Source organism: Martes martes, assembly GCF_963455335.1.
Source record: "Martes martes genome assembly, chromosome: 16".
NCBI lineage: Eukaryota > Metazoa > Chordata > Mammalia > Carnivora > Mustelidae > Martes > Martes martes.
The window spans coordinates 42,315,635-42,341,921 of NC_137904.1; the positions used below are offsets into that span (position 1 = coordinate 42,315,635).

At 58.7% G+C, this 26,287-nt stretch overlaps 1 protein-coding gene across 2 annotated transcripts; it reads left to right on the forward strand.

The window, feature by feature from the left end:
* Nucleotides 1–365: 365 nt before the first annotated feature.
* On the forward strand, nucleotides 366–26,241 carry LOC308357349 (protein AF-17). Of its 2 annotated transcripts, XM_080826857.1 has the most exons (22): nucleotides 412–554; nucleotides 1,754–1,833; nucleotides 2,303–2,357; nucleotides 2,589–2,698; nucleotides 3,664–3,767; nucleotides 3,988–4,081; nucleotides 6,304–6,465; nucleotides 7,433–7,531; nucleotides 9,890–10,109; nucleotides 10,634–11,248; nucleotides 11,688–11,875; nucleotides 12,109–12,217; nucleotides 13,415–13,481; nucleotides 13,680–13,825; nucleotides 14,338–14,535; nucleotides 14,642–14,730; nucleotides 15,841–16,190; nucleotides 16,630–16,720; nucleotides 17,883–18,230; nucleotides 23,668–23,724; nucleotides 24,268–24,387; nucleotides 25,861–26,241. In XM_080826857.1, exons 1-22 carry the CDS (start codon nucleotides 446–448, stop codon nucleotides 26,038–26,040), a joined length of 3,591 nt encoding a protein of 1,196 aa, XP_080682983.1. In that variant the 5' UTR covers nucleotides 412–445; the 3' UTR covers nucleotides 26,041–26,241. The 2 variants fall into 2 exon arrangements, with proteins under 2 accessions (XP_080682982.1, XP_080682983.1); XM_080826856.1 differs by lacking the exons at nucleotides 23,668–23,724; nucleotides 24,268–24,387; nucleotides 25,861–26,241 and adding an exon at nucleotides 18,785–20,513 and having other exon boundaries at nucleotides 366–554.
* Nucleotides 26,242–26,287: the final 46 nt, after the last annotated feature.

Consider the following 26,287-nt stretch of genomic DNA (forward strand, 5'->3'; position numbering starts at 1 on the left):
CCGGGCAGGGGGGCCGGGGGGGGCGGCGCGTGAGCGGGCGGCGCGGGGCGGGCGCGGGGCGGGCGGGCGCCCGCGATGTGCCACTCGGCGCCTCCCCCGCCGGGCCCGGGCTGTGAGGCGGCCAGGCGGCCCTGGTAGCTGGGCGCGCAGCGCGGAGGGGGCGAGCCCGGCGCACGGGTCTCATTGTTGGCGGGGGGGGGGGGCCCGTCGGGGCATGAGGGCGAGAGCACGGCGGGGGGGGCGGCCAGACAGAGCGAGCGAGGAGGAGGAGGAGGAGGACGCCGAGGAGGAGGAAGGAGGAGGCAAAGAAAAGAAGCGGCGGCGGCGGAGGAGGAGGAGGAGGGAGCGAGGAGGCGCGCGGCCCCCCGCTCCCTCCCTCCCCCCCTGACCCCCGACCCCCGCCGGCCGGCCCCCCGCCCCAGCCCCGGAGGGAGCTCATGGGAGTATGAAGGAGATGGTAGGAGGCTGCTGCGTATGTTCGGACGAGAGGGGCTGGGCCGAGAACCCGCTGGTCTACTGTGATGGGCACGCGTGCAGCGTGGCTGTCCACCAAGGTACGGGGGTGGCCCGCGGGGGGCGGCGGGACCCCGGGGGCGGCGCGCGCGGGGAGCCCCGGGCCGCGCCCTCCGGAGACCTCCCGGGGCTCGGGCGCCCCTCCCCCACCCCACCTGAAGGGAAGGGAGGCGTCGGGGGGCTCCCCCCCGCCCGGTCCTGGAGGACCGGGTCAGGCATTGTTTTCTTGCCTATTGTTCCAGTCCCGCGCCCCCCACCCCAAGTTGAGGGAGTTTGGGGACAGACTAGGGGGCAGTGAGTGCACTCTCCGCGCCCCACACGGCTGGTGTCGGGGCTGCTGGGGGAATGTTTACCTGCGAGGTGTCCCCTCCCGCTCGGTTATTTTGGTCCCAGCTCCCGGAGGGAGAGGTCAAGGGGGGGTCATCCCCCCCTCCCGCTTCCGGATACTGGGAGGAGCGGAATTGGGAAGGGAGGAGAAGGGTCCCAGGGGAGAGGGGACTCCTAAAATCCTCCAGGAAGAGCTGCGGATAGGAGAGAGGTTGTGCAGGGGGCCGGGAATCGAGAAGAGGGAGGTTTGGAGTTTCCCCCAACAGCACATGGTTCGGGAGTTAACTCCTTGAGGAGTCTTGCCGAGGGCGCAGGCTGGCATCTCCCGCCTGTCTGGCTCAGCCAGCTTCCCCCTAACCCCTTCCTGGGACAACCCTTAATGCTATGGCTGTCCGGGCTTCACACCACTCTCCTATTGGTTACCTGCAGTGCACCTGCCCTCCGGCCTTGACTTTTGACGTGTACCTATTATAGTCAGAGGCTTAAGATGAGGTCCCTGGACCCCCTACTTCCCCACCTCTTCCCTGACTGGCCCTTTAAGAAATGCCCCCCCCATAACAACAAAACGTGTTTGACTATAGTAAATGTTGTCCCTCTGGTTTCCTCTATCCCTGATGATGAGGACAGTTTCCAGGCAGGCTTTGGGGAACAGGTCCAAAAAGAGCATGGGGTGGGTGTGGGGGTCTTCTAGAAGTTTAAGGTCAAGTACTCAGACTTCTTATCCCGGTTTGGACTGCTTGGTTGTGTGGTTGAAGGCTGGCCATGTGCTGTTAGGCATTCCTTGTGATCCTGCTGTCTAGGGAGCAGCTCCAGACGGGAACAGCCCCCCTCTCCTTTAGAGTCACCCCCTCCCCGCCTTGCTCTGAGAGGATCCGCTGCTGACAGATTTCCTTGATGATTCTTCCACCCCCAGCTTGCTATGGCATCGTCCAGGTGCCAACGGGACCCTGGTTCTGCCGGAAATGTGAATCTCAGGAGCGAGCAGCCAGGGTGGTGAGTCTGACTCCCTCCCTGGTCCTGTACACCTGAGCATCTCCTCCCAGTTGAACTCGGGAACTCAGAGAGACGGAGGCTAGGGTGGGACTGTCACACAGGACTTCCTGTTTCCTGCACATCTCTCACCAGCCCATCTCTCCCTCAGCTTATCCTTTACTCCTCCCCAACCCCCAGCACTGGGCCTTTTATTTTGTTTGTTCGTTGTTTGAACTTTTTATTATGGAAAGTTTTCAAAATGTACAGAAGTAGAGGGAATACTATAATGAACTTCGTGTCCCCATCACTCATCTCTGACAATTATCACTCACGGCCAACCCAGTTCCTTCCACGCCCCCACACATCCCCCATAACTGCTCACTTCATCCTGGGGCCCTGTGAATGTGTTCAGGAGGGGCCCAGCTCAGCAGATCCTCCCATCCCCTCCTGAAAACCCCCCCAAAATCCCTGTGCCCCCTTGCATTGGCAGAGGTGTGAGCTGTGCCCACACAAAGACGGGGCATTGAAGAGGACTGATAATGGAGGTGAGGGGGGGCCCTGAGCCCAAGAGCTCATCGGTCGAGGTCAGCAGGGCCCCTGAGGGGGATCTGGGAAAGAGGAGTGGACTATTTTGGGGTGGCCGGGGTGGGGCTGGAGGTTGGGTTTTCCTTCCCTTGCTGGCACTAGAATCTGATGGGAAGGCTGTTGGGGGGGGACTGTGTGCTGTGTGGGGCGGTGAGGTGCCAGGGTCTCAGGCCGGCCCCCCACTGCCCCAGGCTGGGCCCACGTGGTGTGTGCCCTCTACATCCCGGAGGTGCAGTTCGCCAATGTGCTCACCATGGAGCCCATCGTGCTGCAGTACGTGCCTCATGACCGCTTCAACAAGGTCAGTGGGCCCAGCCTGGCCTGTACCAGCCCCCGCCCCAGCCCCCACCCCGCCCCTGCCCCCCAGCCAGCCATCCTGGGGTCCTTCCAGCTCTCTCTCCATCCAGTGTAATTGGAGTCTGTCCAGCCAAAGGGGGACTCAGGAGATCGGTCAGTGCCTTCCACTGCCAGACACGCACCTGTGCTCTGGAACTTGCATGGGACAAATGGGCCCCATGGCAGTAGTAATGCCAGGTCGTGGACCTGAGCAAGCCTGTCACCTACCCATTCACTGAACATGTTGTATGGAATGCCTACCGTGTGCCAGGCCTGGGCTGAGGTACCAGGCACATGGGGTCACTTATCAAAAAAGATGTGTTCCCTGCTCCATGGAATGCATACTTTTGTGTGGGAAGACTATAAATGCCAGTAAACAGGCAAATAAAATAAATGCAGTTTGTGGTCAGTGCTGTGAAGAAAAGAAACAAGGTACAAAAATACAGACTGCCTCATGGGGGCCTGACGTTAGATAAAGTGGTCAAGTAAAAAGACATGTAGGCTGAAGCCAGCCTTGGTTGGGGGGGCTTCTGGATCCAGGGAGAAGGAACAGCATGAGCAAAGGCCCAGCGATGGGAAGAAGCTGACTGCGAGCATGGCAGACAGAGTCCTCAGCATTATAGGGCTCACCTTCCAAAGACTGCTGTCCTGCCTTGTAGCTACCAGCTCCACGCAGCTGCGTGCATTAATTACAATGAAATACGATTTAAAGTTCAGTTCCTCGGTCACAAGAGCCACATTTCAGGTGTTCAGTAGCCCGTGTGGTTTATGGCTACTGTACTGGACAACGTGGTATGGAAAATTTCCATCACTGCAGAAGCTTTGATTGGATAGCACTGGCCTAGGATCCTGGGGAGAAGACAGAGCTGAGAAGGCCAAGGGATCCCTCGGGTAGGAGGGAGGAGGGGACGACTGTACCGTGTCCCGCAGACATGCTACATCTGTGAGGAGCAGGGCCGGGAGAGCAAGGCGGCCTCGGGAGCCTGCATGACCTGTAACCGCCATGGATGTCGGCAAGCTTTCCATGTCACCTGGTGAGACCCCTGCCCGTCCCCGCCCCCTCCAGGGTTCCCTGGGATCCCCCGCCAGTTGGCCCTCAGAGTTCTGCCATGGACAGCTGTCTCGTTGGTGGTGATGGCAGCGATTCCCTTGGACGGTCTTGGCCTCCCGCTAGCCGCAGTCCAGGAGGGTGGGAAGAAGGTGGCCCACTCTGGTCTGTGGCCACACGCTTCTCAGGCTGACTCTTTCGCTTAGCGCCCAAATGGCAGGCCTGCTGTGTGAGGAGGAAGTGCTGGAGGTGGACAACGTCAAGTACTGTGGCTATTGCAAATACCACTTCAGCAAAATGGTGAGTCTTGTCCACCGGGCCGTGAGGGGGTCAGTCAGTCCTGCTTTCGAGAGGGCACAGGCTCTGGGCCAGGCTGGAGCCGGGCGCTGGGAGGACAGAGATGGATGGAGCCCAGGCCCTGCTGTGAGGAGCTTTGCCACTGGATAAGGAATGGGTTGAAGTAGAGTCCATGGGAGGTGAATGAGGGCTGAGCCAAGTGGTCCATTCCAGAAGACAAGAGCTCAGACCCTGCCTGTCAGAGTCTGGGAGGCTTTAAGGTAGAGGCAGCATTTAAGTGGAGTAGAAGTGGAAGCCTTAAGAGCCAACATTTGTGGGGGTGACTGTGCTCTGGCCTCTGTATGAAGCTTATGAAGCTCTTTACATGTGTCGGTTTATGGTATCCTCCCCGCAACCCTAAGAACTGGGTGTACTGTATTTTCCATGTTACAGATTAGTAAACGAAGACCCCCCGAGGTCGTGTAACTTATCCCACAGCTGGTGGCGGGATTCAGAACACACAGTTTGATCTGAGAGCTCCTTGGGGACGTGCCAAGCAAAGACAGAAAGAAAGAGTCCTAGGTAGAGGGACTGGCATGGGACAAGTCCTGAGGTGAAAACTTGGGAACAGAACAGGGTGCTTGGGGAGAATGAGGCAGGAGATGACCAGAATACTCAGGCAGACCAGAATACCTAGGCTTCTGGGGCCCCAGGAGAGGCTGGAGGAGGGGTTCGACTCCATGGTTGTGGGGCGACCCACCTGCTCTGGAAACTCTGGGGCTGTCCTGGAGAGGGAGGCTGCAGCCTGACTGGGAATGCAGCTTGGACCTCACGCCCCGGGCCACAGGCTTGTAAGCAAGAGGGTAACATGATCAGATTTGTTTTTTAGGAAGATTACCCTGGCAGGCACTGTGAGGCTAGATCCGAAGGGCCAAGGCTGGCGGCTGGGAGACAGCTGCGAGAAGGGGGGGGGGGGTTGCTGGAGGGATAAGGCTGGACTCTCGAACCGTTTCTAGGTAGACAGGCCTGCATGTGGGGGTGGCTGAGAAGGAGGATTTAAGGGTGGGACAGAGCATCCGGGCTCTCAATGCTCAGGTACCTTGGCCTGCTATGAACAGGGCAAGTACAGTAGGCTTCTGTAGGGGTGGCCTATGTCCTGTTCTGCCCTGGATAGTTCCAGTTCGTACCTGTCACCCTGGTGTAATTATTAATAGTTCCCCCTTTTGTTTTCAAATGTGTCCTGCTTTGGATCATAAATTATATGGTCACCTTGGTTTCAGGATTCGATGACAATTTAGGACAAGGTAGGGAGCTCTGCAGGGCTAACAGGAAGGGCCACATGGGGATGTTCAGGTTTGGCAGCTGTCAGCCCCCCAGGCGGGCTGGTGGTGGCAGCCCTAAGGAGAGAAGGCTGGGCTGGAATCCTCAGGTGCCCACCAGGATTCGGTGGGGCAAGGTGTGAGGGGGACCATGAAGGGGAGAGTCTTGTGCTTGGCAAGGTAGGAGCAGTACCCACCACTGGGGAGCAACTGGCTTGGATGGGGCTTCAAATTAGTCCTTGGATGTGGCAACTGGGAGGCAGTGGGTGGCCTCAGAGGGGACACCTGCAAGTCTGGGACAGGTGAAGCTGTCAGGCAGGGAGCAGTCCTCAGCAGTGAAGGGAAGGAGGGGGCAGGCCCTGGCTAGGAGGAGAGACAGAACAAGGATCATTTGTGGTTTTGCTGCCATGCATGTTTACTTCCCTCCACTTAAGGGCATCAGGTCCTTTGGGACAGAAGGACCCGCTGTGGGTTTGATGGAGGGGGAGGGCCAGGATCAAGAGAGAATGGCTGGAACGAAGTATCTGGAGGGGAGCATGGGGTGGAGTACAGGGGAGCAGGGCCTGCTCAGAGGTCCCCCATGTAGCCTCTACCCCAGTGAAAGGCGGAACTGGGCTGTGGCTCAGGCTGCCTGAGATGGGCCAGGAGGCCCTTGTCCTACCTTCAGTGGTTCCTTGCTATGGCCAAGATGCCTCTAGCTTTTCTGGGCCTCAGTTGCTGAATCTGTGCATTGGATAAGTCAACTAGGGAAGCTCCAGGATTTAAGACTAGAGAATGCGTTCTGCCGGGCATCACTGAAGACACAAGGTCCTTTTAGTGACAAGCAGGGTGGGAGGGCCTGGCCCCTCAGGATCATTTGACTTTCAGGAATCCTTTCTGAACCTAGCGAAAGGATGGTTTGGCAGTTCTTCTCTCTTCTTTCCCCAGAAGACATCCCGGCATACCAGCGGGGGAGGCGGAGGAACAGGAGGAGGAGGGGGTACAGGGGCCGGTGGCGGTGGCTTTATTGCTGGCCGGAGAAGCCGGTCAGCCTCTCCATCTACTCAGCAGGAGAAGCACCCTTCCCACCATGAAAGGGGCCAGAAGAAGGTAAGTGCCTTCCCCCTTTCCTCCTCCTGCCCACACCCACAAACACAAAACTCTTTCTTTCTTCCTCCCTTTCTTTTCCTTCCTTCCTTCCTTCCTTCCTTCCTTCCATTTCTTTCTTTCTTTCTCTTTTTCTTCCTTCCTTCCTTCCTTAAGATTTTACTTATTTATTTGAGAGAGATAGAGGGCACAAGCAGCAGGGAGAGGGAGAAGCAGGCCCCCCACTGAGCAGGGAGCCCGATGCGGGGCTCCATCCCAGGATCCTGAGATCATGACCTGAGCCAAAGGCAGACGCTCAACTGACTGAGCCACCCAGACACCTCAACACATAACTCAAGAAACCACCACAAGGTGCCCCTGAGGCCTTGGAGCCTGCCCCTGTTCTTCCTCTGAGGCCACTAAGGGCCAGCAGGGGACTGAGAAAGTGACACATGAGGATTAGGGAGGGTAAGATGAGGGTCTGGCTTCCCTGGAGCTCTCGGAGATAGGTTCCTCTGAGTCCTCCTCGTGACATGACAACGTCTCCCAAGCCCTCGACACATGGCCCTGCACATTTGGAGACACCCCCACTGTCTAGCCACGCAGCAACCTAGTTGTCTCCGTCCCTCATGCCATACACCCCTGTGTGTCTGGTTCCCGGCCCAGCTCCACACACAGCTCCGCGTCCCAGGTGGACACCCTTACAGGTGTGGGCTCCTGTGTGTGGTACTCTGTGTCCCTGGAGTGCTAATGGGACAGGCTATTTTTAGTGAGCCATGTGGAGGAGGGGGAGGGGCTGTTGGCTCCCAGAGTGACCTGCCCAAACCATTCTTGTCCAGCCTAAGTCCCCCATTCTCTTCACGGGGGTTGGGGGGGGGATGCCCACAAAGCCCCTCCCTGAGAGGGGCCTACCCCCTGCATGCTTGCAGCATGTGTAGCCTCACCCAGACTGTCCCTCACCATCCAGACCTGGTCACTTCTCCCTCCCCAGAGTCGAAAGGACAAAGAACGCCTTAAACAGAAGCACAAGAAGCGGCCTGAGTCACCCCCCAGCATCCTCGCCCCGCCTGTGGTCCCCACTGCTGACAAGGTACTGCCACCCACACCTGGGGGGGGGGCGGGTAAGGCAGGGAGGGAGGCAAGTCCTGAGGGGTCGGAGTGAGCCAGGAACTCTGGGTACCCCCCAGCAGCTTCAGGTCACTGTGCCTGTGTTCCCTACCCCATCCTCCACTCCCTGCTTCTACCCTGTGCTCCTCAGCTCCACCAATCACTGACCAACCAGGAGGGTCAGGGTGGGGAGGTGCTGCTGCCCTGCCTGCTGGCTGCCAGATGTTTCCATCTGCCTCTGTCCAGACAGAGAGCCCCGGCACCAGGCTCTTGTCCGCGGGTATAGGACTCAGGGTGGTTCTCCAAGTTCTGGGGCCCATTGCCCCGGAGATAGGCACAGAGGACCCTTTCGCTCCCACCTCTGCCCCCCACATCAGGACACTGCCAAGAGCCTGTCTCCCAAGCAAATGCCATGGTGGCATGGGGCGGGCCCACATACAGCACCCCGAAACCCCCACTCATCCCACCCTTCCCAGGCCTGCTATGTCAGGCCTGTCTCCAGAAATGGGCAACATCTGGAGGAGCAATCGGCAGGCCCTCCCCGAGGCCAGGGAGCCACTAATCCAAGCCAGAGCGGCCCGTCTTCCCCTCCTGCCAGCCCGCCTCCCCACCCCCCTGCAGAAGGAGCATGGGGGCCTGGAAAAACTGCTTCTTCCTGTTGCCGTTACCACCCCACTCACCTCCACCGCCTTCAGAGGCAGGCAGAGCTCTGGGCATCATCTTTGCAGGAGGCTCCGGTATCGGGTTTCCGGGGTGATATTGTGGCAACCATCCCAGTAACCCTCTCCCGGCCTGTTTCCAGGGCTCACCTGGAGAAGCTTGTCATTCATGCCCTCTGACCTTTCCCTGGGGCCTGCAGGCAGGTGGAAATAGGGCCGGAGATATGGGAGTTCCTAGTGGCCAGGTGTCCCCTTGGACATGTAGGAGCCTTCTACCCATCCCCCTCCACCCACCCTTGCATTTCAGCTACCCCTCCCCCTTGGCCCTTTCCTCCCTTGCTCTCAGAACCACATCTGGCTCCCTTCAGAACTCCAGCTGTTGAAAAGAACAAAGAGGAAGACAGAGACCAGGACTTTGCCCAGGAAAGGGCAGCGCAGGGTGATTCTCGTCCCCTGATCAACCTTCCTCTAGCATTTGTCCGGTTACAGAGTACCTGGTCTCTGCTGGGAGGAAGAGCGCTGTCCCTGGTGGTACCACAAAGCCCTCACTCTCTCCCTCACCACATGCCAGGGTCCCTTCTCGAACAGGAGGATGGATGGGGTCTGTGGGGATTAGCTCATTTCATCCTTAAAATAATCCAGTGAATTAGGTATTATATTAACCCAGTCTAGTAAACGCAGAAGCCCAAGCACAGAGAGGTTAAGTAACCTACCTTAGAAGTACACAGCTCGTAGGTAGACGGGGGAGCGGAGATTTGAACACAGGGAGTCCGGCCTGAAGGCTCATACTTTCGCACAGGCCACGGTCTCGGCAGTATATTCACAGCGGCTGCCAGCACCCGACTTGGTTGACCCCCCACTCTGTATCTGGCCCTGTGCTCCTCGTGCTATTCCAAAGAGGCCTCGTTGGTCCTGTAAGGACCCTGAAGCTCAGCAAGGCTGAGAGGCTGCACAGCACAGCACAGCTGTGGATGGTAGAGCCCCCCAGGCCGCCCTCCTGCTCTGCCTGACCCCAGAGCCCATGCTGCCCTCTGGGGCTTGCTGGAGGCCTCAGATGTGGGGACTGATATTTCAGGGCAGTGTGGCAACTGTGGACATGGCCTCTGTGAGGACATAGTGCTCTGGATCTAAGAGGACAGAGCGACCAGGTCCACCCCAGGGATTTAGGTGGCCTCGTGGATTAAGGCCTCACGGACTTCCAAGCTGGATTTGGAAGGACGAGAAGCTTCCCAGGAAGAGTAAGGAGAGGCTTTCCTGACAGAGGCTTGGCACTGCTGAAGAGCCCAGAGTGGCCAGGGGCGGGGGTGTCAGGTGGAGGAGTGGTGACTGGGGGGCTTGAGAATGGGGCCCGGGCAATGGTGCCTCTCCCTTGCGCATGTCACGGTCAGCACAAGTCCGGGCTTCTGGGGCCCACTGAGCGTTTCTTCAGTGGATTACTGAACAGATGGGCACATGTGTACGGGCTCAGGGAGTTTTCACTCCCCTCTGCCTCAGGTGAAGCACAGACTCCCCTCTCCTCACACCCACCTCCCTGATCTGGGGTCCCTACCCACAGGTCCTTCCCTAAGCAAACTTGGACTCTCCCCGTAGCACCCGGGGCCCCGTTTGCATCTGCCACACGGCCAGGTCAGAGTGAGCCCAGGCAGCTGGCCTTGAGCCTTGCCCTCTCCTCCTTCCCTCAGGTCCCCTCCTCAGCTTCCTCATCCTCCCACCATGAGGCCAGCACTCAGGAGACCTCTGAGAGCAGCAGGGACTCGAAGGGGAAAAAGTCTTCCAGCCATAGCCTGAGTCACAAGGGGAAGAAACTGAGCAGTGGGAAAGGTGTGAGCAGTTTCACCTCGGCCTCCTCCTCCTCCTCCTCCTCCTCTTCCTCCTCCTCTGGGGGGCCCTTCCAGCCTGCAGGTGAGTGTGGGCATCCTGGAGGAAGCTGGGGGTGGGACAGCCTTTGGCCCAGAGCTTCTCCAGCCAGGGCCTCTGCACACTGCTTTGCATCTCATTTGCTTCTTAAATTGGTTAAAGATGGGGGCTCCCCACCAAGCAACGTCTCTCCAGCCCTTCCCTCTCAGGCCCCACCCCTCCAGTGCCCTGACGGTATTTGCCATCCCCTGCACTTGGGCCTTGAGGGGCCATTGTTAAAGTACTAACACTAATGATAGCTCCTGTAATCTCTACAGTCTGGTGAGGTCAGCTGGGCAGGAGTTCTCTTTCCCCTTTATCACACATGGGAAAGCTGTGTGTGTGGGTGGGGGAGACGCTCATCCCAAGACATAGAGACAGTAGCAGAGCTGGGACAGGAACCCAGTCTTCTTCCCCAGCCCCCGACCAGAGCTCTCTCCAGCTAGTGCAGTTGCGAGGGCGGGGAGGTGGGGGGGTGGGGGGGCGCAGATCTGGGGCCCAGCTGTAATTCCATTTTCCCCTCTGTGCAGTCTCGTCCCTGCAGAGCTCCCCCGACTTCTCGACGTTCCCCAAGCTGGAGCAGCCAGAGGAGGACAAGTACTCCAAGCCTGCAGCCCCTACCCCTTCAGCCCCTCCCTCTCCCTCAGCCCCTGAGCCCCCCAAGGCTGATCTCTTTGAGCAGAAGGTGGTCTTCTCTGGCTTCGGGCCCATCATGCGCTTCTCCACCACCACCTCCAGCTCGGGCCGGGCCCGGGCCCCGTCCCCCGGAGACTACAAGTCTCCCCACGTCTCTGGGTCCGGGGCCTCAGCAGGCACCCACAAGCGGATGCCCACACTGAGTGCCGCCCCCGTGCCTGCTGAGGAAACCCCTGAGACAGGCCTGAAGGAGAAGAAGCACAAGGCTAGCAAGAGGAGCCGACATGGACCAGGTCGTCCCAAGGGCAGCCGGAACAAGGAGGGGACTGGGGGCCCAGCTGCCCCCTCCCTGCCCAGTGCCCAGCTGGCTGGCTTTACGGCCACTGCTGCCTCACCCTTCTCTGGAGGTTCTCTGGTCAGCTCTGGCCTGGGGGGTCTGGCCTCCCGCACCTTTGGGCCTTCAGGAAGCCTTCCCAGCCTGAGCCTGGAGTCCCCCCTGCTAGGGGCAGGTTAGTGACCCTTGGGCATCTCAGGCCCCAGCCAGTCTAGTGAGGGAACAGAGGCATAAGCACGCAATCCAAGGGAAATGTGATAGAAACTGCTCCAAAGGACAGAGATAAAGGATGGAAGAACCAGTCCCCTCTAAGACACTCCTTGGTACCCATCTTCTGTGGGGTTGTAGTGGGAGAGATTGGAGTAGACTGCCAATAGGACTCACCTATTAGAAAAGCCTGGAATCCTCCTGGCCTGGGCAGGGCAGTCTAATAAGCAGGCATGTCAAACAGATGTCACACACAGGCAAGAGGTGACATCTTTGCAGCTAAGAGGGTTAGACTGATCCAGGGGAGCATTCTCTCTGGGGAGGGGCTGCCCCAGCCACCTGACTGAGGGAGGGGCCTGGGGGGAATGGTGACTAAGCATCCCTCTGTGTCCTTCTTGTGCCTGTAGGCATCTACACCAGTAATAAGGACCCCATCTCCCATGGTGGCAGTAGTGGAATGCTGCGTGCTGTCTGTAGCACCCCCCTCTCCTCCAGCCTGCTGGGGCCCCCAGGGACCTCGGCCCTGCCCCGCCTCAGCCGCTCCCCATTCACCAGCACCCTCCCCTCCTCCTCTGCTTCTATCTCCACCACTCAGGTGAGGCCTTACCCCTGGGCTCCTCCATCCCTGGGCAGGTGGGGGACAGACTGCCGAGGATGCCAGCTGTCCATGGGAGAGACAGAGATTGGGCTTGGTGGCCACCAGAATATCACCCTCTCTCTGGCCCTGTCCTCCCCAGCACACCTGATCCTCTCCCCCTCTATGTACACAGGGTTGTGCCCTAGATCCCAGAATAACCACCAGGCTGGACTATCCCTCCTTTCCCTCAGGTGTTTTCTCTGGCTGGCTCTACCTTTAGCCTCCCTTCTACCCACATCTTTGGAACCCCCATGGGTGCCGTTAACCCCCTCCTCACCCAGGCCGAGAGCAGCCACACAGGTACGTGTCTCTGACCCCATTCTCCTTTCTTCCCAAAGACCTGAGGGGCACCCATCACCTGCATGTTACCCCAGAAAGATGGGAGGGTTTTCTGGCTGCCCCCTCCCTCTGGCCATTTCCCGCCCTGGAAAGAAAAAAAAAAAAAAGATCCACGCATAACAAGCCAGGGTACACTTTCACGTTAGAAAAAAAAAAGTCGTGGAGAGGACAGGACAGGACCGGCAGAATTACTACTGCTCCATCTCACAGAAGAAAAAGGCTTAATGATCTGCTCAAAGCAGTTGAGAACCACGGCTCTAATTCTGGTCCTCACTCCAAGCCCCGTTCTCTGGTCACTTGCATAGTTCCCGGCTGGCCTCTTAGTCCTCAGAATGGGGCCTTTCGGTGCACCAGCTAGGACACCTGCGCTCCGAGTATTTCGGGTATTTCGGAGTTAAGGGGGAGGATCACAGGCGCCGCTCCCCCTCCCTGGAGAGCCAACCCAGCCCCAGAGAGCTCATTGGTGCAGAGACACCACCTGGCCGGTTAGGGGGCGGGGCTCACGCCCCGGCCGCCAGTTCAGGTAAACCTCCTTAAAGGGGCGGAATCCGACTCCAGAGTTAATGACCTGACAGCTCAGGGTGACTATCTTTTTTCCAAAACCCATATTGGAATTCTGTGGCCCAACAAGGTTTTGCAGTCTAACTCGTGAGTTTATGAGTATGAGAAGTCGCACAGGACTAATTACAAAAGCTGAAGTCAATAAGGGCATGTTGCAGGACAGCTAACACTCCACATTTATTACCTTGTTTGTAATCCTCCTAACAGTCATTTTAGTGAGATTTAGTTTCCAGCCCAAGGTCACATAGCAAGTATCAGATCCACGTTCAACCGAGGACTCTCTAGACCCTGAATCTCTATAACCCTGAATTGGCCAGGAAAGAGATTGGGAGGTGGTTCTGAAAGAAGCCAGGCAGCGGCCGCCCTTCTGCCTAAAGAAAGGGAAAGAGACCAGATCCCATGGCTGTGCCTCCCAAGGGGCCAGGTTTCCAAGCCCGGTGCCTTCCGAGCTAGAACTGCCAGTCTGGGGTTGGGGGAGTTCCTGAGGGAAAGGGGTCTGCGATGAGGTCCCAGATCCTGCACCCACTTCCCAGGCGGGGACCGTGAGGCCAACGGCACCCCTTCCCCGCTGATCCCTGCTCCCCTTCTCCTTCCAAGAGCCAGACCTGGAGGACTGCAGCTTCCGGTGTCGGGGGACCTCCCCCCAGGAGAGTCTGTCTTCCATGTGAGGGAGGGGGCGGCGGCTTGGGGGAGGGGCTGGGAGCGGGGCTGGAGGGACGCTAGGGGAGGAGGGGACGGAGAGTCGGGCGCCAGGAGAGGGTGGGGCCCAAGAGGGGACGACTGGAACCCCTAAGGGGGGAGGAGGGACACAGGAGTGGGGACGGGAGGTAAGCCTGAGCCCGATTTCTTCTCCCGACCCCAGGTCCCCCATCAGCAGCCTCCCCGCACTCTTTGACCAGACAGCCTCTGCACCCTGTGGGGGTGGCCAGTTAGACCCAGCGGCCCCGGGAACGACTAACATGGAGCAGCTGTTGGAGAAGCAGGGCGACGGCGAGGCCGGTGTCAACAGTGAGGAGGGGTGGGGCCGGGCTGGGAGACGTGCCCCAGGACCCTCAGACTCGGTCACCTTTCTCTCCGAGGTCCCCAAACTTCTTTAATGTTCCGTCCCTTGGCCTCGCCCCAGCCTCAACTCTTGGCTACCCCAGGCCTTACCTCTAACCTCTGCTAGGCCGGGCTCCTGGACCCGCCCCTTGTGCACCCCGCCTTCGGCCTCCGCTGCCTCCTGGCCCTTACATTATTGAGCTCCAACTTCCTCCAGCCTCTGCGCTTCCAGTCAGGGCCTCGACCCCCCAGCCTCAGGCCCCGCCCCTAGTCCTCACACCTCTGGCTCCCCGGGGTCCCGCCTCTCCCAGCTCACCTGAGTCTCTGGCTCGCAGGCGCCTTCTCTTAGGTCAGAGTCTGATTTCCTCCGCCAGGCCCCGCCCTCCAGGCCCCGCCCCCGACTCTCTCGCCCCGCCCACTGCCCTCGCCCCGCCTCTCCAGGCCTGCGGGGCTCAGGCGCTCTCACCCTATCTCCGCAGTCGTGGAGATGCTGAAGGCCCTGCACGCGCTGCAGAAGGAAAACCAGCGGCTTCAGGAACAGATCCTGAGCCTGACGGCCAAGAAGGAGCGGCTGCAGATTCTCAACGTGCAGCTTTCTGTGCCCTTCCCCGCCCTGCCTGCCGCCCTGCCTGCCGCCAACGGCCCAGTCCCTGGGCCCTATGGCCTGCCTCCCCAAGGTAAGGGGACAGCCGCCCAGTCAGGGAGTGGGAGCCTCTGCCGGGCGGTGCCACGACAGGGCCCCCGACTCCAGCCCTTGACCTCCTTCCCTGATCCCCTCCGCAGCCGGCAGCAGCGATTCCTTAAGCACCAGCAAGAGCCCCCCGGGGAAGAACAGTCTTGGCCTGGACAACTCTCTGTCCACGTCTTCCGAGGTGGGCGCCGCGGGGGCGGGGGGCAAGGGAGGGGCAGGAAGGGAAGCGCCAGGGCCTCCCGGTCTCATCTCCACCCTGCAGCGATTGGAGGCTGGGCAGTGAAGTGATTGGCTGAGCAATTGGTTGACCGGTTCATTCCTTCTTTCATTAAATGATAATTATAGGTGCCTACTTAATGCCGGGCACTGACCAAGCAATCAGTGAGCAAAACGGCCTGCTCCTGAAGCTAGACTAGCCATCCGAGAAAATAATCGTTACAAATCAGGGAAAGTGTGGAAATGGAAATAATTTGAGGGCAGGATAATTTGTGAGGCAGGATGGGGGTGGGATTCTTCTGGAGTTAGGAGGTGGTTAGGGAAGGCCACTTTGAGAAGTGTTTGGGAAGGGTTTATTACACCAAACGGCACCTAGTAACCCCGCTGTGATTGGCAGTGTTACTAGGGAGCGGTCTACTGTTAGGTCGTGGTTACTGTTGAAATCAAACAAACAAGGTGGCATATACTTGAGCAACAATAATCGTTGCACTGATGGGCATTAATTGCACACTTGCCCTCCGAGATTGTGTCCTGTGCTGACACTTTCAAAGCATCGGTTTGTTTAGTCCTCCAGTGAGCTTATGGAATAGGTACCACTATTCCCCCCATGTTATGAGTGAGTAAAGTAAGACCCAGAAGCCAGTGAACTGTGAACACAGAATCTGAACCTGAGCTTTCCCCTCCAGCTGCTTGCTGTTCTCCTGCCGGCAGAGTTACTTAGCCTGTTTAAGAATCAGTGGCTTTACCCAAATTTGGGACTAGATAGTTCGGGGCAAGCGGCACAGCCTGGGTCTAGTTCACTAGCTGGCCACCACCACCATTTCTGTTGGTGATTAACAAGGAGTGCGAGGGGTGCTGGGCCCCCAGGAAGTGATCTGTAAATGTGATTTATGAAGACCATTTGGATTCTTAGCTTTTATCCCTGGGCCTTGCTTCTCCCTCCTGGGTGGCTCTGCCTGGGTGAGGTGGGGGTGGCTGGGCTCTGTGAAGATGCTGGTGGGTGCTGGGCCGGGGGCCAGAAAGGTCACGCTGGCCCTCTGCCCCTCTGACCCCTCCCTTCCCCCTCCCTCCCCAGGACCCACACTCAGGCTGCCCCAGCCGCAGCAGCTCGTCGCTGTCCTTCCACAGCACGCCCCCACCGCTGCCCCTGCTCCAGCAGAGCCCTGCCACTCTGCCCCTGGCCCTGCCTGGGGCCCCTGCCCCGCTCCCGCCCCAGCCACAGAACGGGCTGGGCCGGGCACCGGGGGCGGCGGGGCTGGGGGCCATGCCTATGGCTGAGGGGCTGTTGGGGGGGCTGGCGGGCAGCGGGGCCCTGCCCCTCAATGGGCTCCTGGGGGGGTTGAATGGGGCTGCCGCCCCCAACCCTGCAGGCTTGAGCCAGGCTGGCGGGGCCCCCGCGCTGCAGCTGCCGGGTTGTCTGAACAGGTGAGGGAGAGCTCAGCCTGGGGAAGGGGATGGGGAGGCTGGCTCTGGGAGGGGCTCCCCCCCAACACCCACAGTCCCCCCAAAAGGAAGAATGTTCTCCAGTCTTACAGGGTGTAGAATCTAGTCACCTCTTGGCCCCAGGTACTCCCTACATGTGAGATGTGAGTGCCCTCTGGGTGTGCTCTCCTGGGACAAAATCCTGTTTCTTTCTTGCACCCCCAGTCTTGATTTCCCTTCTGGGAAAGTTCTTCCATCGAACTTGTCTCCTTCCGGGTGGTCTCTGAGCTTGCTCTGTTTCTCCATAGTCCTGCCCTAAAACCGCATAGCCCTCTTTCTCCTCCTGGGACCGAGGGAGTCTGGGAACTTGGGAGGGGCCGGGATGGGAGAGGAGTGTTTCCCTGCCCCTTCCCATGGTCTGTGTCTTGTCCCCCTGCCTCAGCCTCACAGAGCAGCAGAGGCATCTCCTGCAGCAGCAAGAGCAGCAGCTCCAGCAGCTCCAGCAGCTCCTGGCCTCCCCGCAGCTGACTCCGGTAATGCCCGCCCTTCCTGACAGCTCCAGCTCCTGGGGGGCCAGGGCCCAGCTCAGAAAGGAGGGAGGGCCACCCCAGGCTGGACCCCCCGCGGGACATGTTGGGGGGTGCGCGGAGGGGATCAGAGTTGCTCTCAGGCCCGGGCATTGCAGAAGGGATGCTCATCGCCTAGTGAGATGGTCTGGAGGGTGGTGAGTCCCCAGTTCTGGGTGTTTCCAATCCCAGACCAAGGATCTTCAAGGGGAGCTGCAGGGTCTGTGGCCGAGCAAGTGGACACCCCCTCACCCAGAGCAGCCCCTTTTGGGTCTGCGCTGTATGTTGGGTTCTGTGAAGATTTCCTCTTGGAGAAAAGGAGTTCTACCTTTTTAAAAGGAGGGAATTGAAAAACACAGAAAACATCATCGTCTCCCTAAAAAGAAACACAAGAAACCAATTCAGTTGGTTACCTACAGGGGCCAGAGGGGAACAGGGGTAGGAGCAAGATTTCCTAAGGTAAACCTTGAAATCATTTTGTTGGTGTTTGGAACACTGACAATGCCTTGCCTGTTCAAAGCAAAAATAAATGAATCTTAAAAGAAACAAAACAGAAAGAGGGGGAGTTGAATACTATTGACCCAGCCTAGTTGTCTCTCAACTTGGGGTCATACCACCCCTGGGGGCATTTGTGGTTGTCATAGCAACGAAGGAACTGATGCAGCCAGTGGGTGGGGCCAGGGCTGGCAGAGATCCTCCCTGCACTTGGGCCAGGAGTACCCTGTCAACCAGGGTTGACTGACACTGAGGGCCACAACTGCTTGCTTGCTTGCTTTTTTTTTTTTTTTTAGATTTTATTTATTTATTTGACACAGAAAGAGAGATCACAAGTAGGCAGAGAGAGAAGGGGAAGCAGGCTCCCTGCTGAGCAGAGAGCCTGATGGGGGCTTGATCCCAGGACCCTGAGATCATGACCTAAGCCAAAGGCAGAGGCTTAACCCCCTGAGCCACCCAGGTGCCCCCTTCTTATCCAGATGGGGAGACTGAGGCCCCGAGTGGGGAATTGGAGACAGGACCTTGACTGTCCCCCAGGTCTCTTCCATCAGGGCTCCAGTGAGATGGGCTAGGCCGAGCAGGGCATGCTGGCTGTGGGGACCACTGGCCCCTGAGCTGTCTGGCCCCCTTGCAGGAACACCAGACCGTTGTCTACCAGATGATCCAGCAGATCCAGCAGAAGCGGGAGCTGCAGAGGCTGCAGATGGCCGGGGGCTCCCAGCTGCCCATGGCCAGCCTGCTGGCAGGAAGCTCCACCCCGCTGCTGTCCGCGGGCACCCCTGGCCTGCTGCCCGCAGCATCCGCCCCCCCGCTGCTGCCCGCCGGGGCCCTGGTGGCTCCCTCACTGGGCAACACGAGTCTCATGGCCGCGGCGGCGGCGGCTGCAGCAGTAGCAGCAGCAGGCGGACCTCCAGTCCTCACGGCCCAGACCAACCCCTTCCTCAGCCTGGCGGGGGCGGACGGCAGTGGCCCCAAAGGAGGGGTGAGTAGGGCTCCCCCCCCCCCCGGCTGTCCTGTCCGCCTTCTCTTCCAGGTTGGGCGGGGAGGGCAGCATCCTAAGGAGGAAGGAAGCAGCCCCGAGGTCAGCCAGGCACTCTACCCCAGGCCCGGGGGCCTCTGCTTGCTCTGCCAGAGATAAACTCCCAGTGTGGGCTAACAGCAAAAGGACCAGTTCGAAAACAGTGCTCCTCTGGGAAGACCAGTTAGAGAAGTCTGTTTCCTCTCTGAGTGGACCAGTTAGAAGAAGCTGATGCTCTGGGTGGGCCTTTTGGAGAAAGACCCACCCCCCACTTCCTCTGAGGGCATACAGTCGGTGCCCAGGGAGCTGGCCTTGCTCAGCTTGCACAGAGCACCTTGCCCTCACCCCCACCCCCAACACACACACACCCCCCTTAGCCCAAGACCCCAGGGCAGGGGCTTCAGCGGGGCTCCCTCGCTGTACCCTGCAGCAGCGGCCTTGCCCCTGGCAGCTGATCTCAACCGGGTGTTAGAACCAGACACCTCCTAAAGCCCCAGCCTCCCTTCCTCTCTTTCCAGACCGCTGACAAAGGAACCTCAGCCAACCAGGAAAAAGGCTAAATCCACCCAGCCCCTCCTGACCCCCAAATGGAGGGGGCAGATCTTGGCCTGAGGGGTCCTACCTAGCCTGGAGCGGGCACCTGCACCCAGACACTGGAGAGTCCCAGCTCAGAGCTCGTGCTGAGGCCTGGGGAGTGTGGGGTGCTCCTGGTGCCAAGGACTGAGCCGGAGAGGGATGCCCCCACCACTGGCCCCCTAACCCTCCCCCCCACCCCTTTGTGAGGGGCTCAGAGGGAGGACAGGCTCCAAGCCCACCTAGGAGCCCCTACTCTCAGCAATGTTTTGAGGTCCTCCAAGAGCCACATGGGCCATGGCATAAGTGGGGGTTTGGTTGAACCCCCCCCCCACATAAAATGGATCAGCACTTGAGTGGGGAGAGGTGGGGGACAGGCCCTGGGCCTGCCCACGCGCGGAAATCCCTTACAAAAGAAAGGGCGGCCCTGCTTTACCTGCAGTTTCTCCCCAACTTGGGCAGAGGGCGGAAGAGATCTCTTGGACTGTCTCTCGCTGCTCCCCTGCCCCTGCCTCCCAGCAAGGGTTACAGGCTGAGCTTGTAAACGCCCGCAGATGAGGGAGCTGAGGAAGGGGCAGGACAGCACCAAACTCAGCCCATGCTTCCCCACCTCTTGGGAGTCCCCCCCTGCCCCCCCCTTTGACGGGATGGGGGAGGGCAGGGGGGCACAGCCCAACCCCCTTGGTGCCCTGCCCCTTGTTTGCACTATTGGATTTAGGAGTGCGGAGGGTGGGAAGATGGAGCTGCCTGACTCAGAGAGCGTGTGTGCCTGTGCGCGTGTGCATGTATGTCTGTGCGTGTGTCTGTCTGTCTGTCTGTCTGTCTCCCCCTGGACCTGGGGCAGCCGAGGGCAGGGATAGGAGCAGTGCTCAGATGAGGCAGCACCAGAAGGGGGGCTCCCAGCTTTTGTTTGCACCCTCCCCACCTCACCAACTTTGGTCCCTTTCTGGGCTGTGAATGGTTAGCAAAAACCAGAACAGTACTCCAGTATTGGAGAGTAACTGGGGGCTGGGGGCTTTGAATCAGGGTAATGTCCTGCCTTCCCTCCCCCAGACCTCCACATGGTTTCACTGCCCCCTCAGAGCTCCCCTTCTCCCACTGATAGTTGGCCCTGCTTCCCTGGCCCAGGGGGAATCCCAGGGATCTGGGGGGCATGGGGCAAAGGAGGGGGAAGTGCCACTTCCTTTGGTGAAAACCTCCCTCCCAGAATTAGCTAGCTTGCTTCCCCGCACCCCACCCCCCACCAACCAGGGGAGCCTTCAGCTGACCTGACAACTGTCCCTTCACCCACCAGCTATTTCCCCGGGGTGGAGGGGGTAATTCTCACCTTAAAGAGCCCCCACCTGCCCAGAGCCTTTGATGGCAAAGGCGGAAGGGCGGGCAGGGCAGCCAGGAGAGGGGCGAGGGTGAAGCCTGTTTCAGTTGCACTGGGGTTGGAGCCGGGAGAAGGCGTTGCCAGCTTTCCCTGATGCTCATGTCTCGTCAGTCTTGCATGTGTGGATTTTTTGTGTGTGTTTCTGTTTGGGTTTTTGTTATTGTTGGTTTTTTTTTTAAATAAAGAAAAGAAGATGTGTATATTTTTGGCAACGACAGAAACGTAGTGCAGATATATTTTTGCCTGTGCTGCTCAACTGGTTTTTTTCTGATACTGAAAATAATATTAATATTCCTGTTGATAAGACTTTGTAAGATGTTAGGGAGCTGATAAAGGAGGGGGTGGGCGGGAATCTTTCCAAGGCAATTTCTTAGGCACTTGCAAGGGCTTGGGGGTGGGGGGAAGGCAGTTGTGATGACCTCAGAAATACTCACTTTTTATTAATGCTAAATATCAATTAGAAACGGTAGGACTCAGCATCTTACTCATCTTCATTAAGCTAATTCCCTGCCCCCAAACCACTGAAAAAAATTACCTTCAGAGGTTCTTAGAAGAGTCGCTCATTCACACTCACACCCTTGCCCAAGGCTGGCCGATTAAGAGCCTAAATCAACTCGTTTTGGATGCTGAGGGAAGCCGGTCTGCTCCGAGGCTGCTGTAGCAGAGAGAGAGAGAGAGAAAGAGATGTCCCTAGGATTTAGTGCACTGGAACCAAGACCTCCCCCCTCCTTCCTCCCAGCACTCCAGAGCCTGGGGTTCTCATCTCCAAGAGCCTATGTTTTTCCAGCTTTCCCCAGGCTGGGGTGCAGGCAGGTGAGGTTCAAAGAAGGGACCCAGGCTGGGTATGGGTTGCTGCTGTCCCTCAATTGGGGCGGGGGGGGGGGCATGAGTGAGGCTGTACATTACCTTCTTCAGAGGGAGCTTTATAATAGGAAAGTTCTAGAGATCTTCAGGATCCCAGTGCAGGGGGAATGGCATTACCGACCTCACCCTCCTTTCCCAGCCTCTGACCTTTTTCCAGGATGAATTTGGATGAGGAGTGGGAAGAGACACAGATTCGTAGATCTCTCTCTGCCTAGCAGAGAGAAGGGATGTGGTTTGCAGGACGGAAATGGAGTCTGAAAATGCATGAGAGGAGCTTCGTGTGTCATCACGCTCAGTGTGGAGGTGTGAGGGCTGTGTGTGCAGAACCCCTGTCCAGCTTTGAGGTCACGACTGGTGCATGAGTGTCAGAGCTGGAAGAGACCTATCTTTAGGGATGGTTGGAGCCAGTTGCTTGCTTCACAGGTGATAGCTCCAAGCCTAGGAGGGGCAGGGGCTCGGGGCAGAGCCAGGACCAGCCCTCAGGACCCTGGCCTCCTGGTCCTGGGCTCTCTCGCCCCCCACTGCAGCACCTCCATGTGGCTGTCTGTCTGTCCCTGTGTGTGTGAGTGCTGGGCTGGGCCCCGGGGTGGGAGGGCATCTATGTAGCACTGATTGTCTTAGCTCAGAGCTGATGGATCCTCTCCATAGACAATGACACTTTAAAGATTGCTTTTTTTTTTTTTTTTAAGTTTTTCCTATTTGTTTGTGTGTCTTCCCCCTCAGGTTCCTGGGTCTACTGCTGCCCTAACCTTGAGGCTGAGAGGTCCCCGCCAATTCCTTTAGTGAATTTTAGGGAAGCGCTCCAGGGAAGGACCTTGATAAGTGAGGGGAGCCAGAGCCAGGGACCAGCTCTGAGAAAGGGAAACCTCCACATTTCCCTTTCCCTGAACTGGAAATGCAGACAAGCTTTTCAAAGGCACAGGCTCCCCTTGCCAACATCCAGCATCTTCCTTGGGGTGTGGTGGGCCAAAGTTAGGAGTAGGCAGCTTGCTCCCAATTCTCCCTTATCTTCATTTCTTTTTCTTGGGGAGAGATGCCCAGAGGGATTAAGGTCACTTCTGTGGGGAATGTGGAGGCAGTGGGATGCAATTCCCTGGCTCCTTCCGGTCACGTCAATCCGGATTCAAAATGTGTCTAGTTCCTGACCACTTTGACTTGATCTACTGAAAAGTTGGGGACTGAGGGGTGCCTTCATTGCCCTCTGTTCACTTCCTCCAGCCCAACTTGGGACTCAGGTGGCAGGACTGGAGACCCAAACCCGGACTCCCAGCCCCAGTCTCCCCCAATCCATCCCAGCCTGTCTCAATGTAGCAGACCCTTCCTTAGGGGAGCAGGGAGGGGAAGCCAGAGTTTGCAAACCCAGGGGCTCCTTTTACATTCTTTCTAGAACCTCCTTTATATCCTCAGCCCAAAAGGCAATGACCCCCTCCTTTCACTTCCAAGCCTGGAATTGTGCATAACCCTGATCTTGTATCTTTGTATAACGGATGTTATTTGTACGAAGGGCAGTTCGTAAACAGCACTTGTTCTTTTAATAAAAGAATGTTTTACAAAAAAAAAAAAAAAAATCCAAGTGCCCTGCTTTGTCTGGCTTTACTGAAGGGAAAGGGAGGGGAGTGCCAACTGTGGGAGCCTGGGAAGGGATGGAGGGGTCTGTTACATTTCTTTAAGCACTTAGAATAGTAGTTCACATACCAGTAAGCCCAAGGCACCCCAGGTTCCTGTTGAAAACTCAGATACCTGTGCCCACCCGCAAGCAGGTGATGCGGATGCACGGGCCGGGCGGCAAGCCGTTAAAAAAGCAACCTCCCTGGGCGATGAGCTGGAGCCGCATCGCTCCTGGGGAACCTTGGCCTGAGCCGCGGGCTCCCGGGAGGTCCCCGCCCACACGCGGAGGCGCGGGCCGGGAACACCGAGGCCACGGAACCGGAGCGGGCGCCGGACGGCCCCCTCCGTACCCCTTCCCGGGAGGGTCTCCAAGCCGGCTGCAGGGGAGGGGGGGGCCCGGCCGAGCTTCCGCCGCCGCCGCCGGCCGGGTGTGGCAGGGAGAGGACCCGGACCGCGCAGGTCCCCGCCCCCACCCGCGCCGAGCCCCTCCGCGTCTTCCGGGCGGCCGCGGGTTGGGCCGGCCGGTTGGGCGGGAGCGGGAGGCGACCCGGGCGCTGGGCGGAGCCGGCGCGGCGCAGCTGCGGGGACCGGCATGGGCGGCGGCGTGGGGGCGCCCTTGCGGCCTGCGGCCTGGGTGAGCACCCCGACCCCGCGGCGCCTGCCGCCAGTCCGCCTCCCCGCCCGCCCCCGTCCGCCCCCGTCCGCCCCCGTCCCCGTCCCCGCTGCCCCCCGCGGCTGAGCGTCCCCAGCTCCTGCTTCGCCTGCCGCCTGGCCGCCCTCCCTCGCTGAGCGCCGGCTGGGTGCAGCCAGCGCCTCCCAGCACCTACACTTCCTGTCTTGTGACCCCTTTTTCTTACCCTCCTGTTTCTCCTACACCCCCCCAATCTCTGGCGTCTCGTCCCTTCCAGAGGGATTCCCTCTGGAAATCCAAAGCTTTCAACTGACTTTTTTTGTCTCCTCTGCTTCCAAACCACCGTCTAGTCATGCCTGCATACCTTTCAGAAGCTCAACCAGAGGCGGGACATCTCCTCCTGGCTGGTGAGTACCCCGTTTCCACTTCCCTCTGCCAGGCCCAGAGATGCCAAAGGTAGAAACCAGAGAATGAACCAGAAGGGTCAGCCCCACTTCCCAGACTCCAACGTCAGAAGGCCCCTGCCTGTAGCCCCCTTCCCGGTCGCTCAGGGGAGGTGGGGTGAACAGAGGGCACAGGGCAGGGAGCCAGGCGTCTCTGCTGGGAATAGTAGTGCCTGATAAACACAGCCCCAGGTGCAGGTGATTTAGGGTGCCACTTAGGGTGGCAGGATCCCGGCCCTTCCCTTCCTAGCCCCAGGGGTGGGAGTCCAGGTGTGAAAGGAAGGCTGCTGGGCCCAGAAACCGGAGTGCCTGTGTGGGCTTGAAATCTTTTCCCTGTCTAGAGCTCAGGGTCCTGGGGACATGTCCTTGTGGGGTGGCATCAGACCAGCCTCTTGCAGAGGACACCTGCCATAGGCCAGGTCCACTGGGAACCTGGGAACAAGGCCATAGGCAGGAAAGTGCTTCCAGGGCACGAGCTTACCCCAAGCCCTTCATCTTCCTTGCCAGACCCGATGGTTCCCCAAGACCCCAGCCAAGTCCGTGGTGGCCCAGAAAACGCCCATCAAGGTGGAGTTGGTAGCTGGGAAAACCTACAGATGGTGTGTGTGCGGCCGCAGCAAGAAGCAGGTGAGAGACCCCTACCCATCTCTCATTGACATGGGACACCCCTGGCTGGGACAGTAGGTCTTTCCTGGGAACTGCTGGCCAAGACCCTCCTCTTTTCCCACACATACCTGAAGGACTACAAAGGGAGGCTGGGGATGAATGAACACTCAGGCCAGCGCCATCCACAGCCCTGCGCTCCCTGTTCTCAGCATCCACCCTCTGAGATGAGGCCAGGGAGACCAACTCAGTCTCACAGCCAGGCCGCTGGAGTCCCGGAGTTCTGAGCCCCCTTCAGGTGCGCCCTTCTAGGAGCCCTCTGCTCGAAGCCCAGAGAGGCCAAATTGTTTCTCTCCCCTCTTCTCTCCCTCTTTCCAGGAAGCACCTGAGCAGGAAGTTCCCAGGTCTTGGACCCCAACACTGGGGAGACCGCAGGTTCTCCTGCTCCAAGTGCCCCTTGCCACTGTCTCCTGCAGACCCTCCCTCTCTGGGCTGTGGGCTTCCGCCTCCCTCTCCCTTCTGCCCCAGGAGCCTTCCTTTCAGCTGGAACCTGACCCGTATTCCCAGCTTCCAGGGCCCCTTTCCTTCCTGAGCTGGGCTCTGAACTGTGTGCCTCTGAGCGGCACGGTGTGGTGTCAACAGCCCAGGTCCCAAGTCCTACTTTGCCACCGACTTGGCTGGGAACAGTCCTGGGGGTGGAGCGGCGCTCGGGGAGTGCCAGCCACCCTGCAGCCTTAGCGCGGGCTGGCACTCTGCCTTCCTGCCTCTTGCCCTCTGGGGCAGGCTGCTGGGTTTTATTTGTAGACTTCCTCATCTCTCCTCCTCCCCTCCCCTGACCTCAAAGGCAAGAGGCCTCTGCTCCAGCTCTGCCGCTAACTAGCAAGTCAAGGCAGGCCTCAGTTTCCATGACCCAGTCTCTGCTGGAACAGCTTCCAGCAAGGATGGGGGAATGTTCTCCGGCACTGGTTCACCCTTCCTCCCTGCAACATCCACTCCCTGTAACAAGCCCACTTGTTTCCCTGGAGCCAAACAAAATTGATACCCCAATTCGCAAAGCATTGTGAGGCATGTAGGTTCTCTCCCACGCAGACAAGTTTTTACCCTGAGAGTATGTGGAAGGAAATGAATTACATGAGCCAGTGGAGACTCAGAGACATTAAGGAAAAAAGCAAAAACAAAAACTATCAGTGTAAACACAGCTGATACCAAAAGTCCCACTTCACCTTGAAAATTCTATCCTGGTCTTCTGGGGCCCCCAGGGACAAATATTGTAAGGACTCCTACTTACTGAACACTATCTGTGGGCAAAGTGTGTAAGAACCACAATTTATTTCATAAATTCCTCTCACTCTCACACTCTCACAGATGAGAGTGGTCAACTAGGGACCCAGGCAGTCTCACTTGGGAGCCGGGTCCCTAGACCCAATGGCCTTCCTTCCAGACCTGCCCCACCCCAGCAGGTGGGGCTGGGTCTCTAACGTCTCTTTCCCTCACCAGCCCTTCTGTGACGGCTCTCACTTCTTCCAACGCACTGGTCTATCCCCACTCAAGTTCAAGGCCCAGGAGACCCGCACAGTGGCCCTCTGCACCTGTAAGGCCACCCAGAAGGCCCCGTACTGCGATGGCACCCACCGGAGTGAGCGGGTGCAGAAGGCAGAAGTGGGTTCCCCGCTCTGAGGGATGAGCCCCAGGCCTCTGGCGGGCACCCCCTTTGTGGGGAAGGAAACGGAGTGCTGAGGCCAAGAAGGGACCACCCAGGGACCCCAGTCCCATCTGCTGGTTGTGAAGGGCTTGCTCCCAAGACCTCTCAGGCAGCTGGGGACCCCACCCCTGGCTCATCGCCTGCTGGTGAAAGTGACATTAAACTCTGTACCTGCCCGGCGCAGTGCTCTTGTGGTCACTGATGGGCCCTAACCTGGGGTGG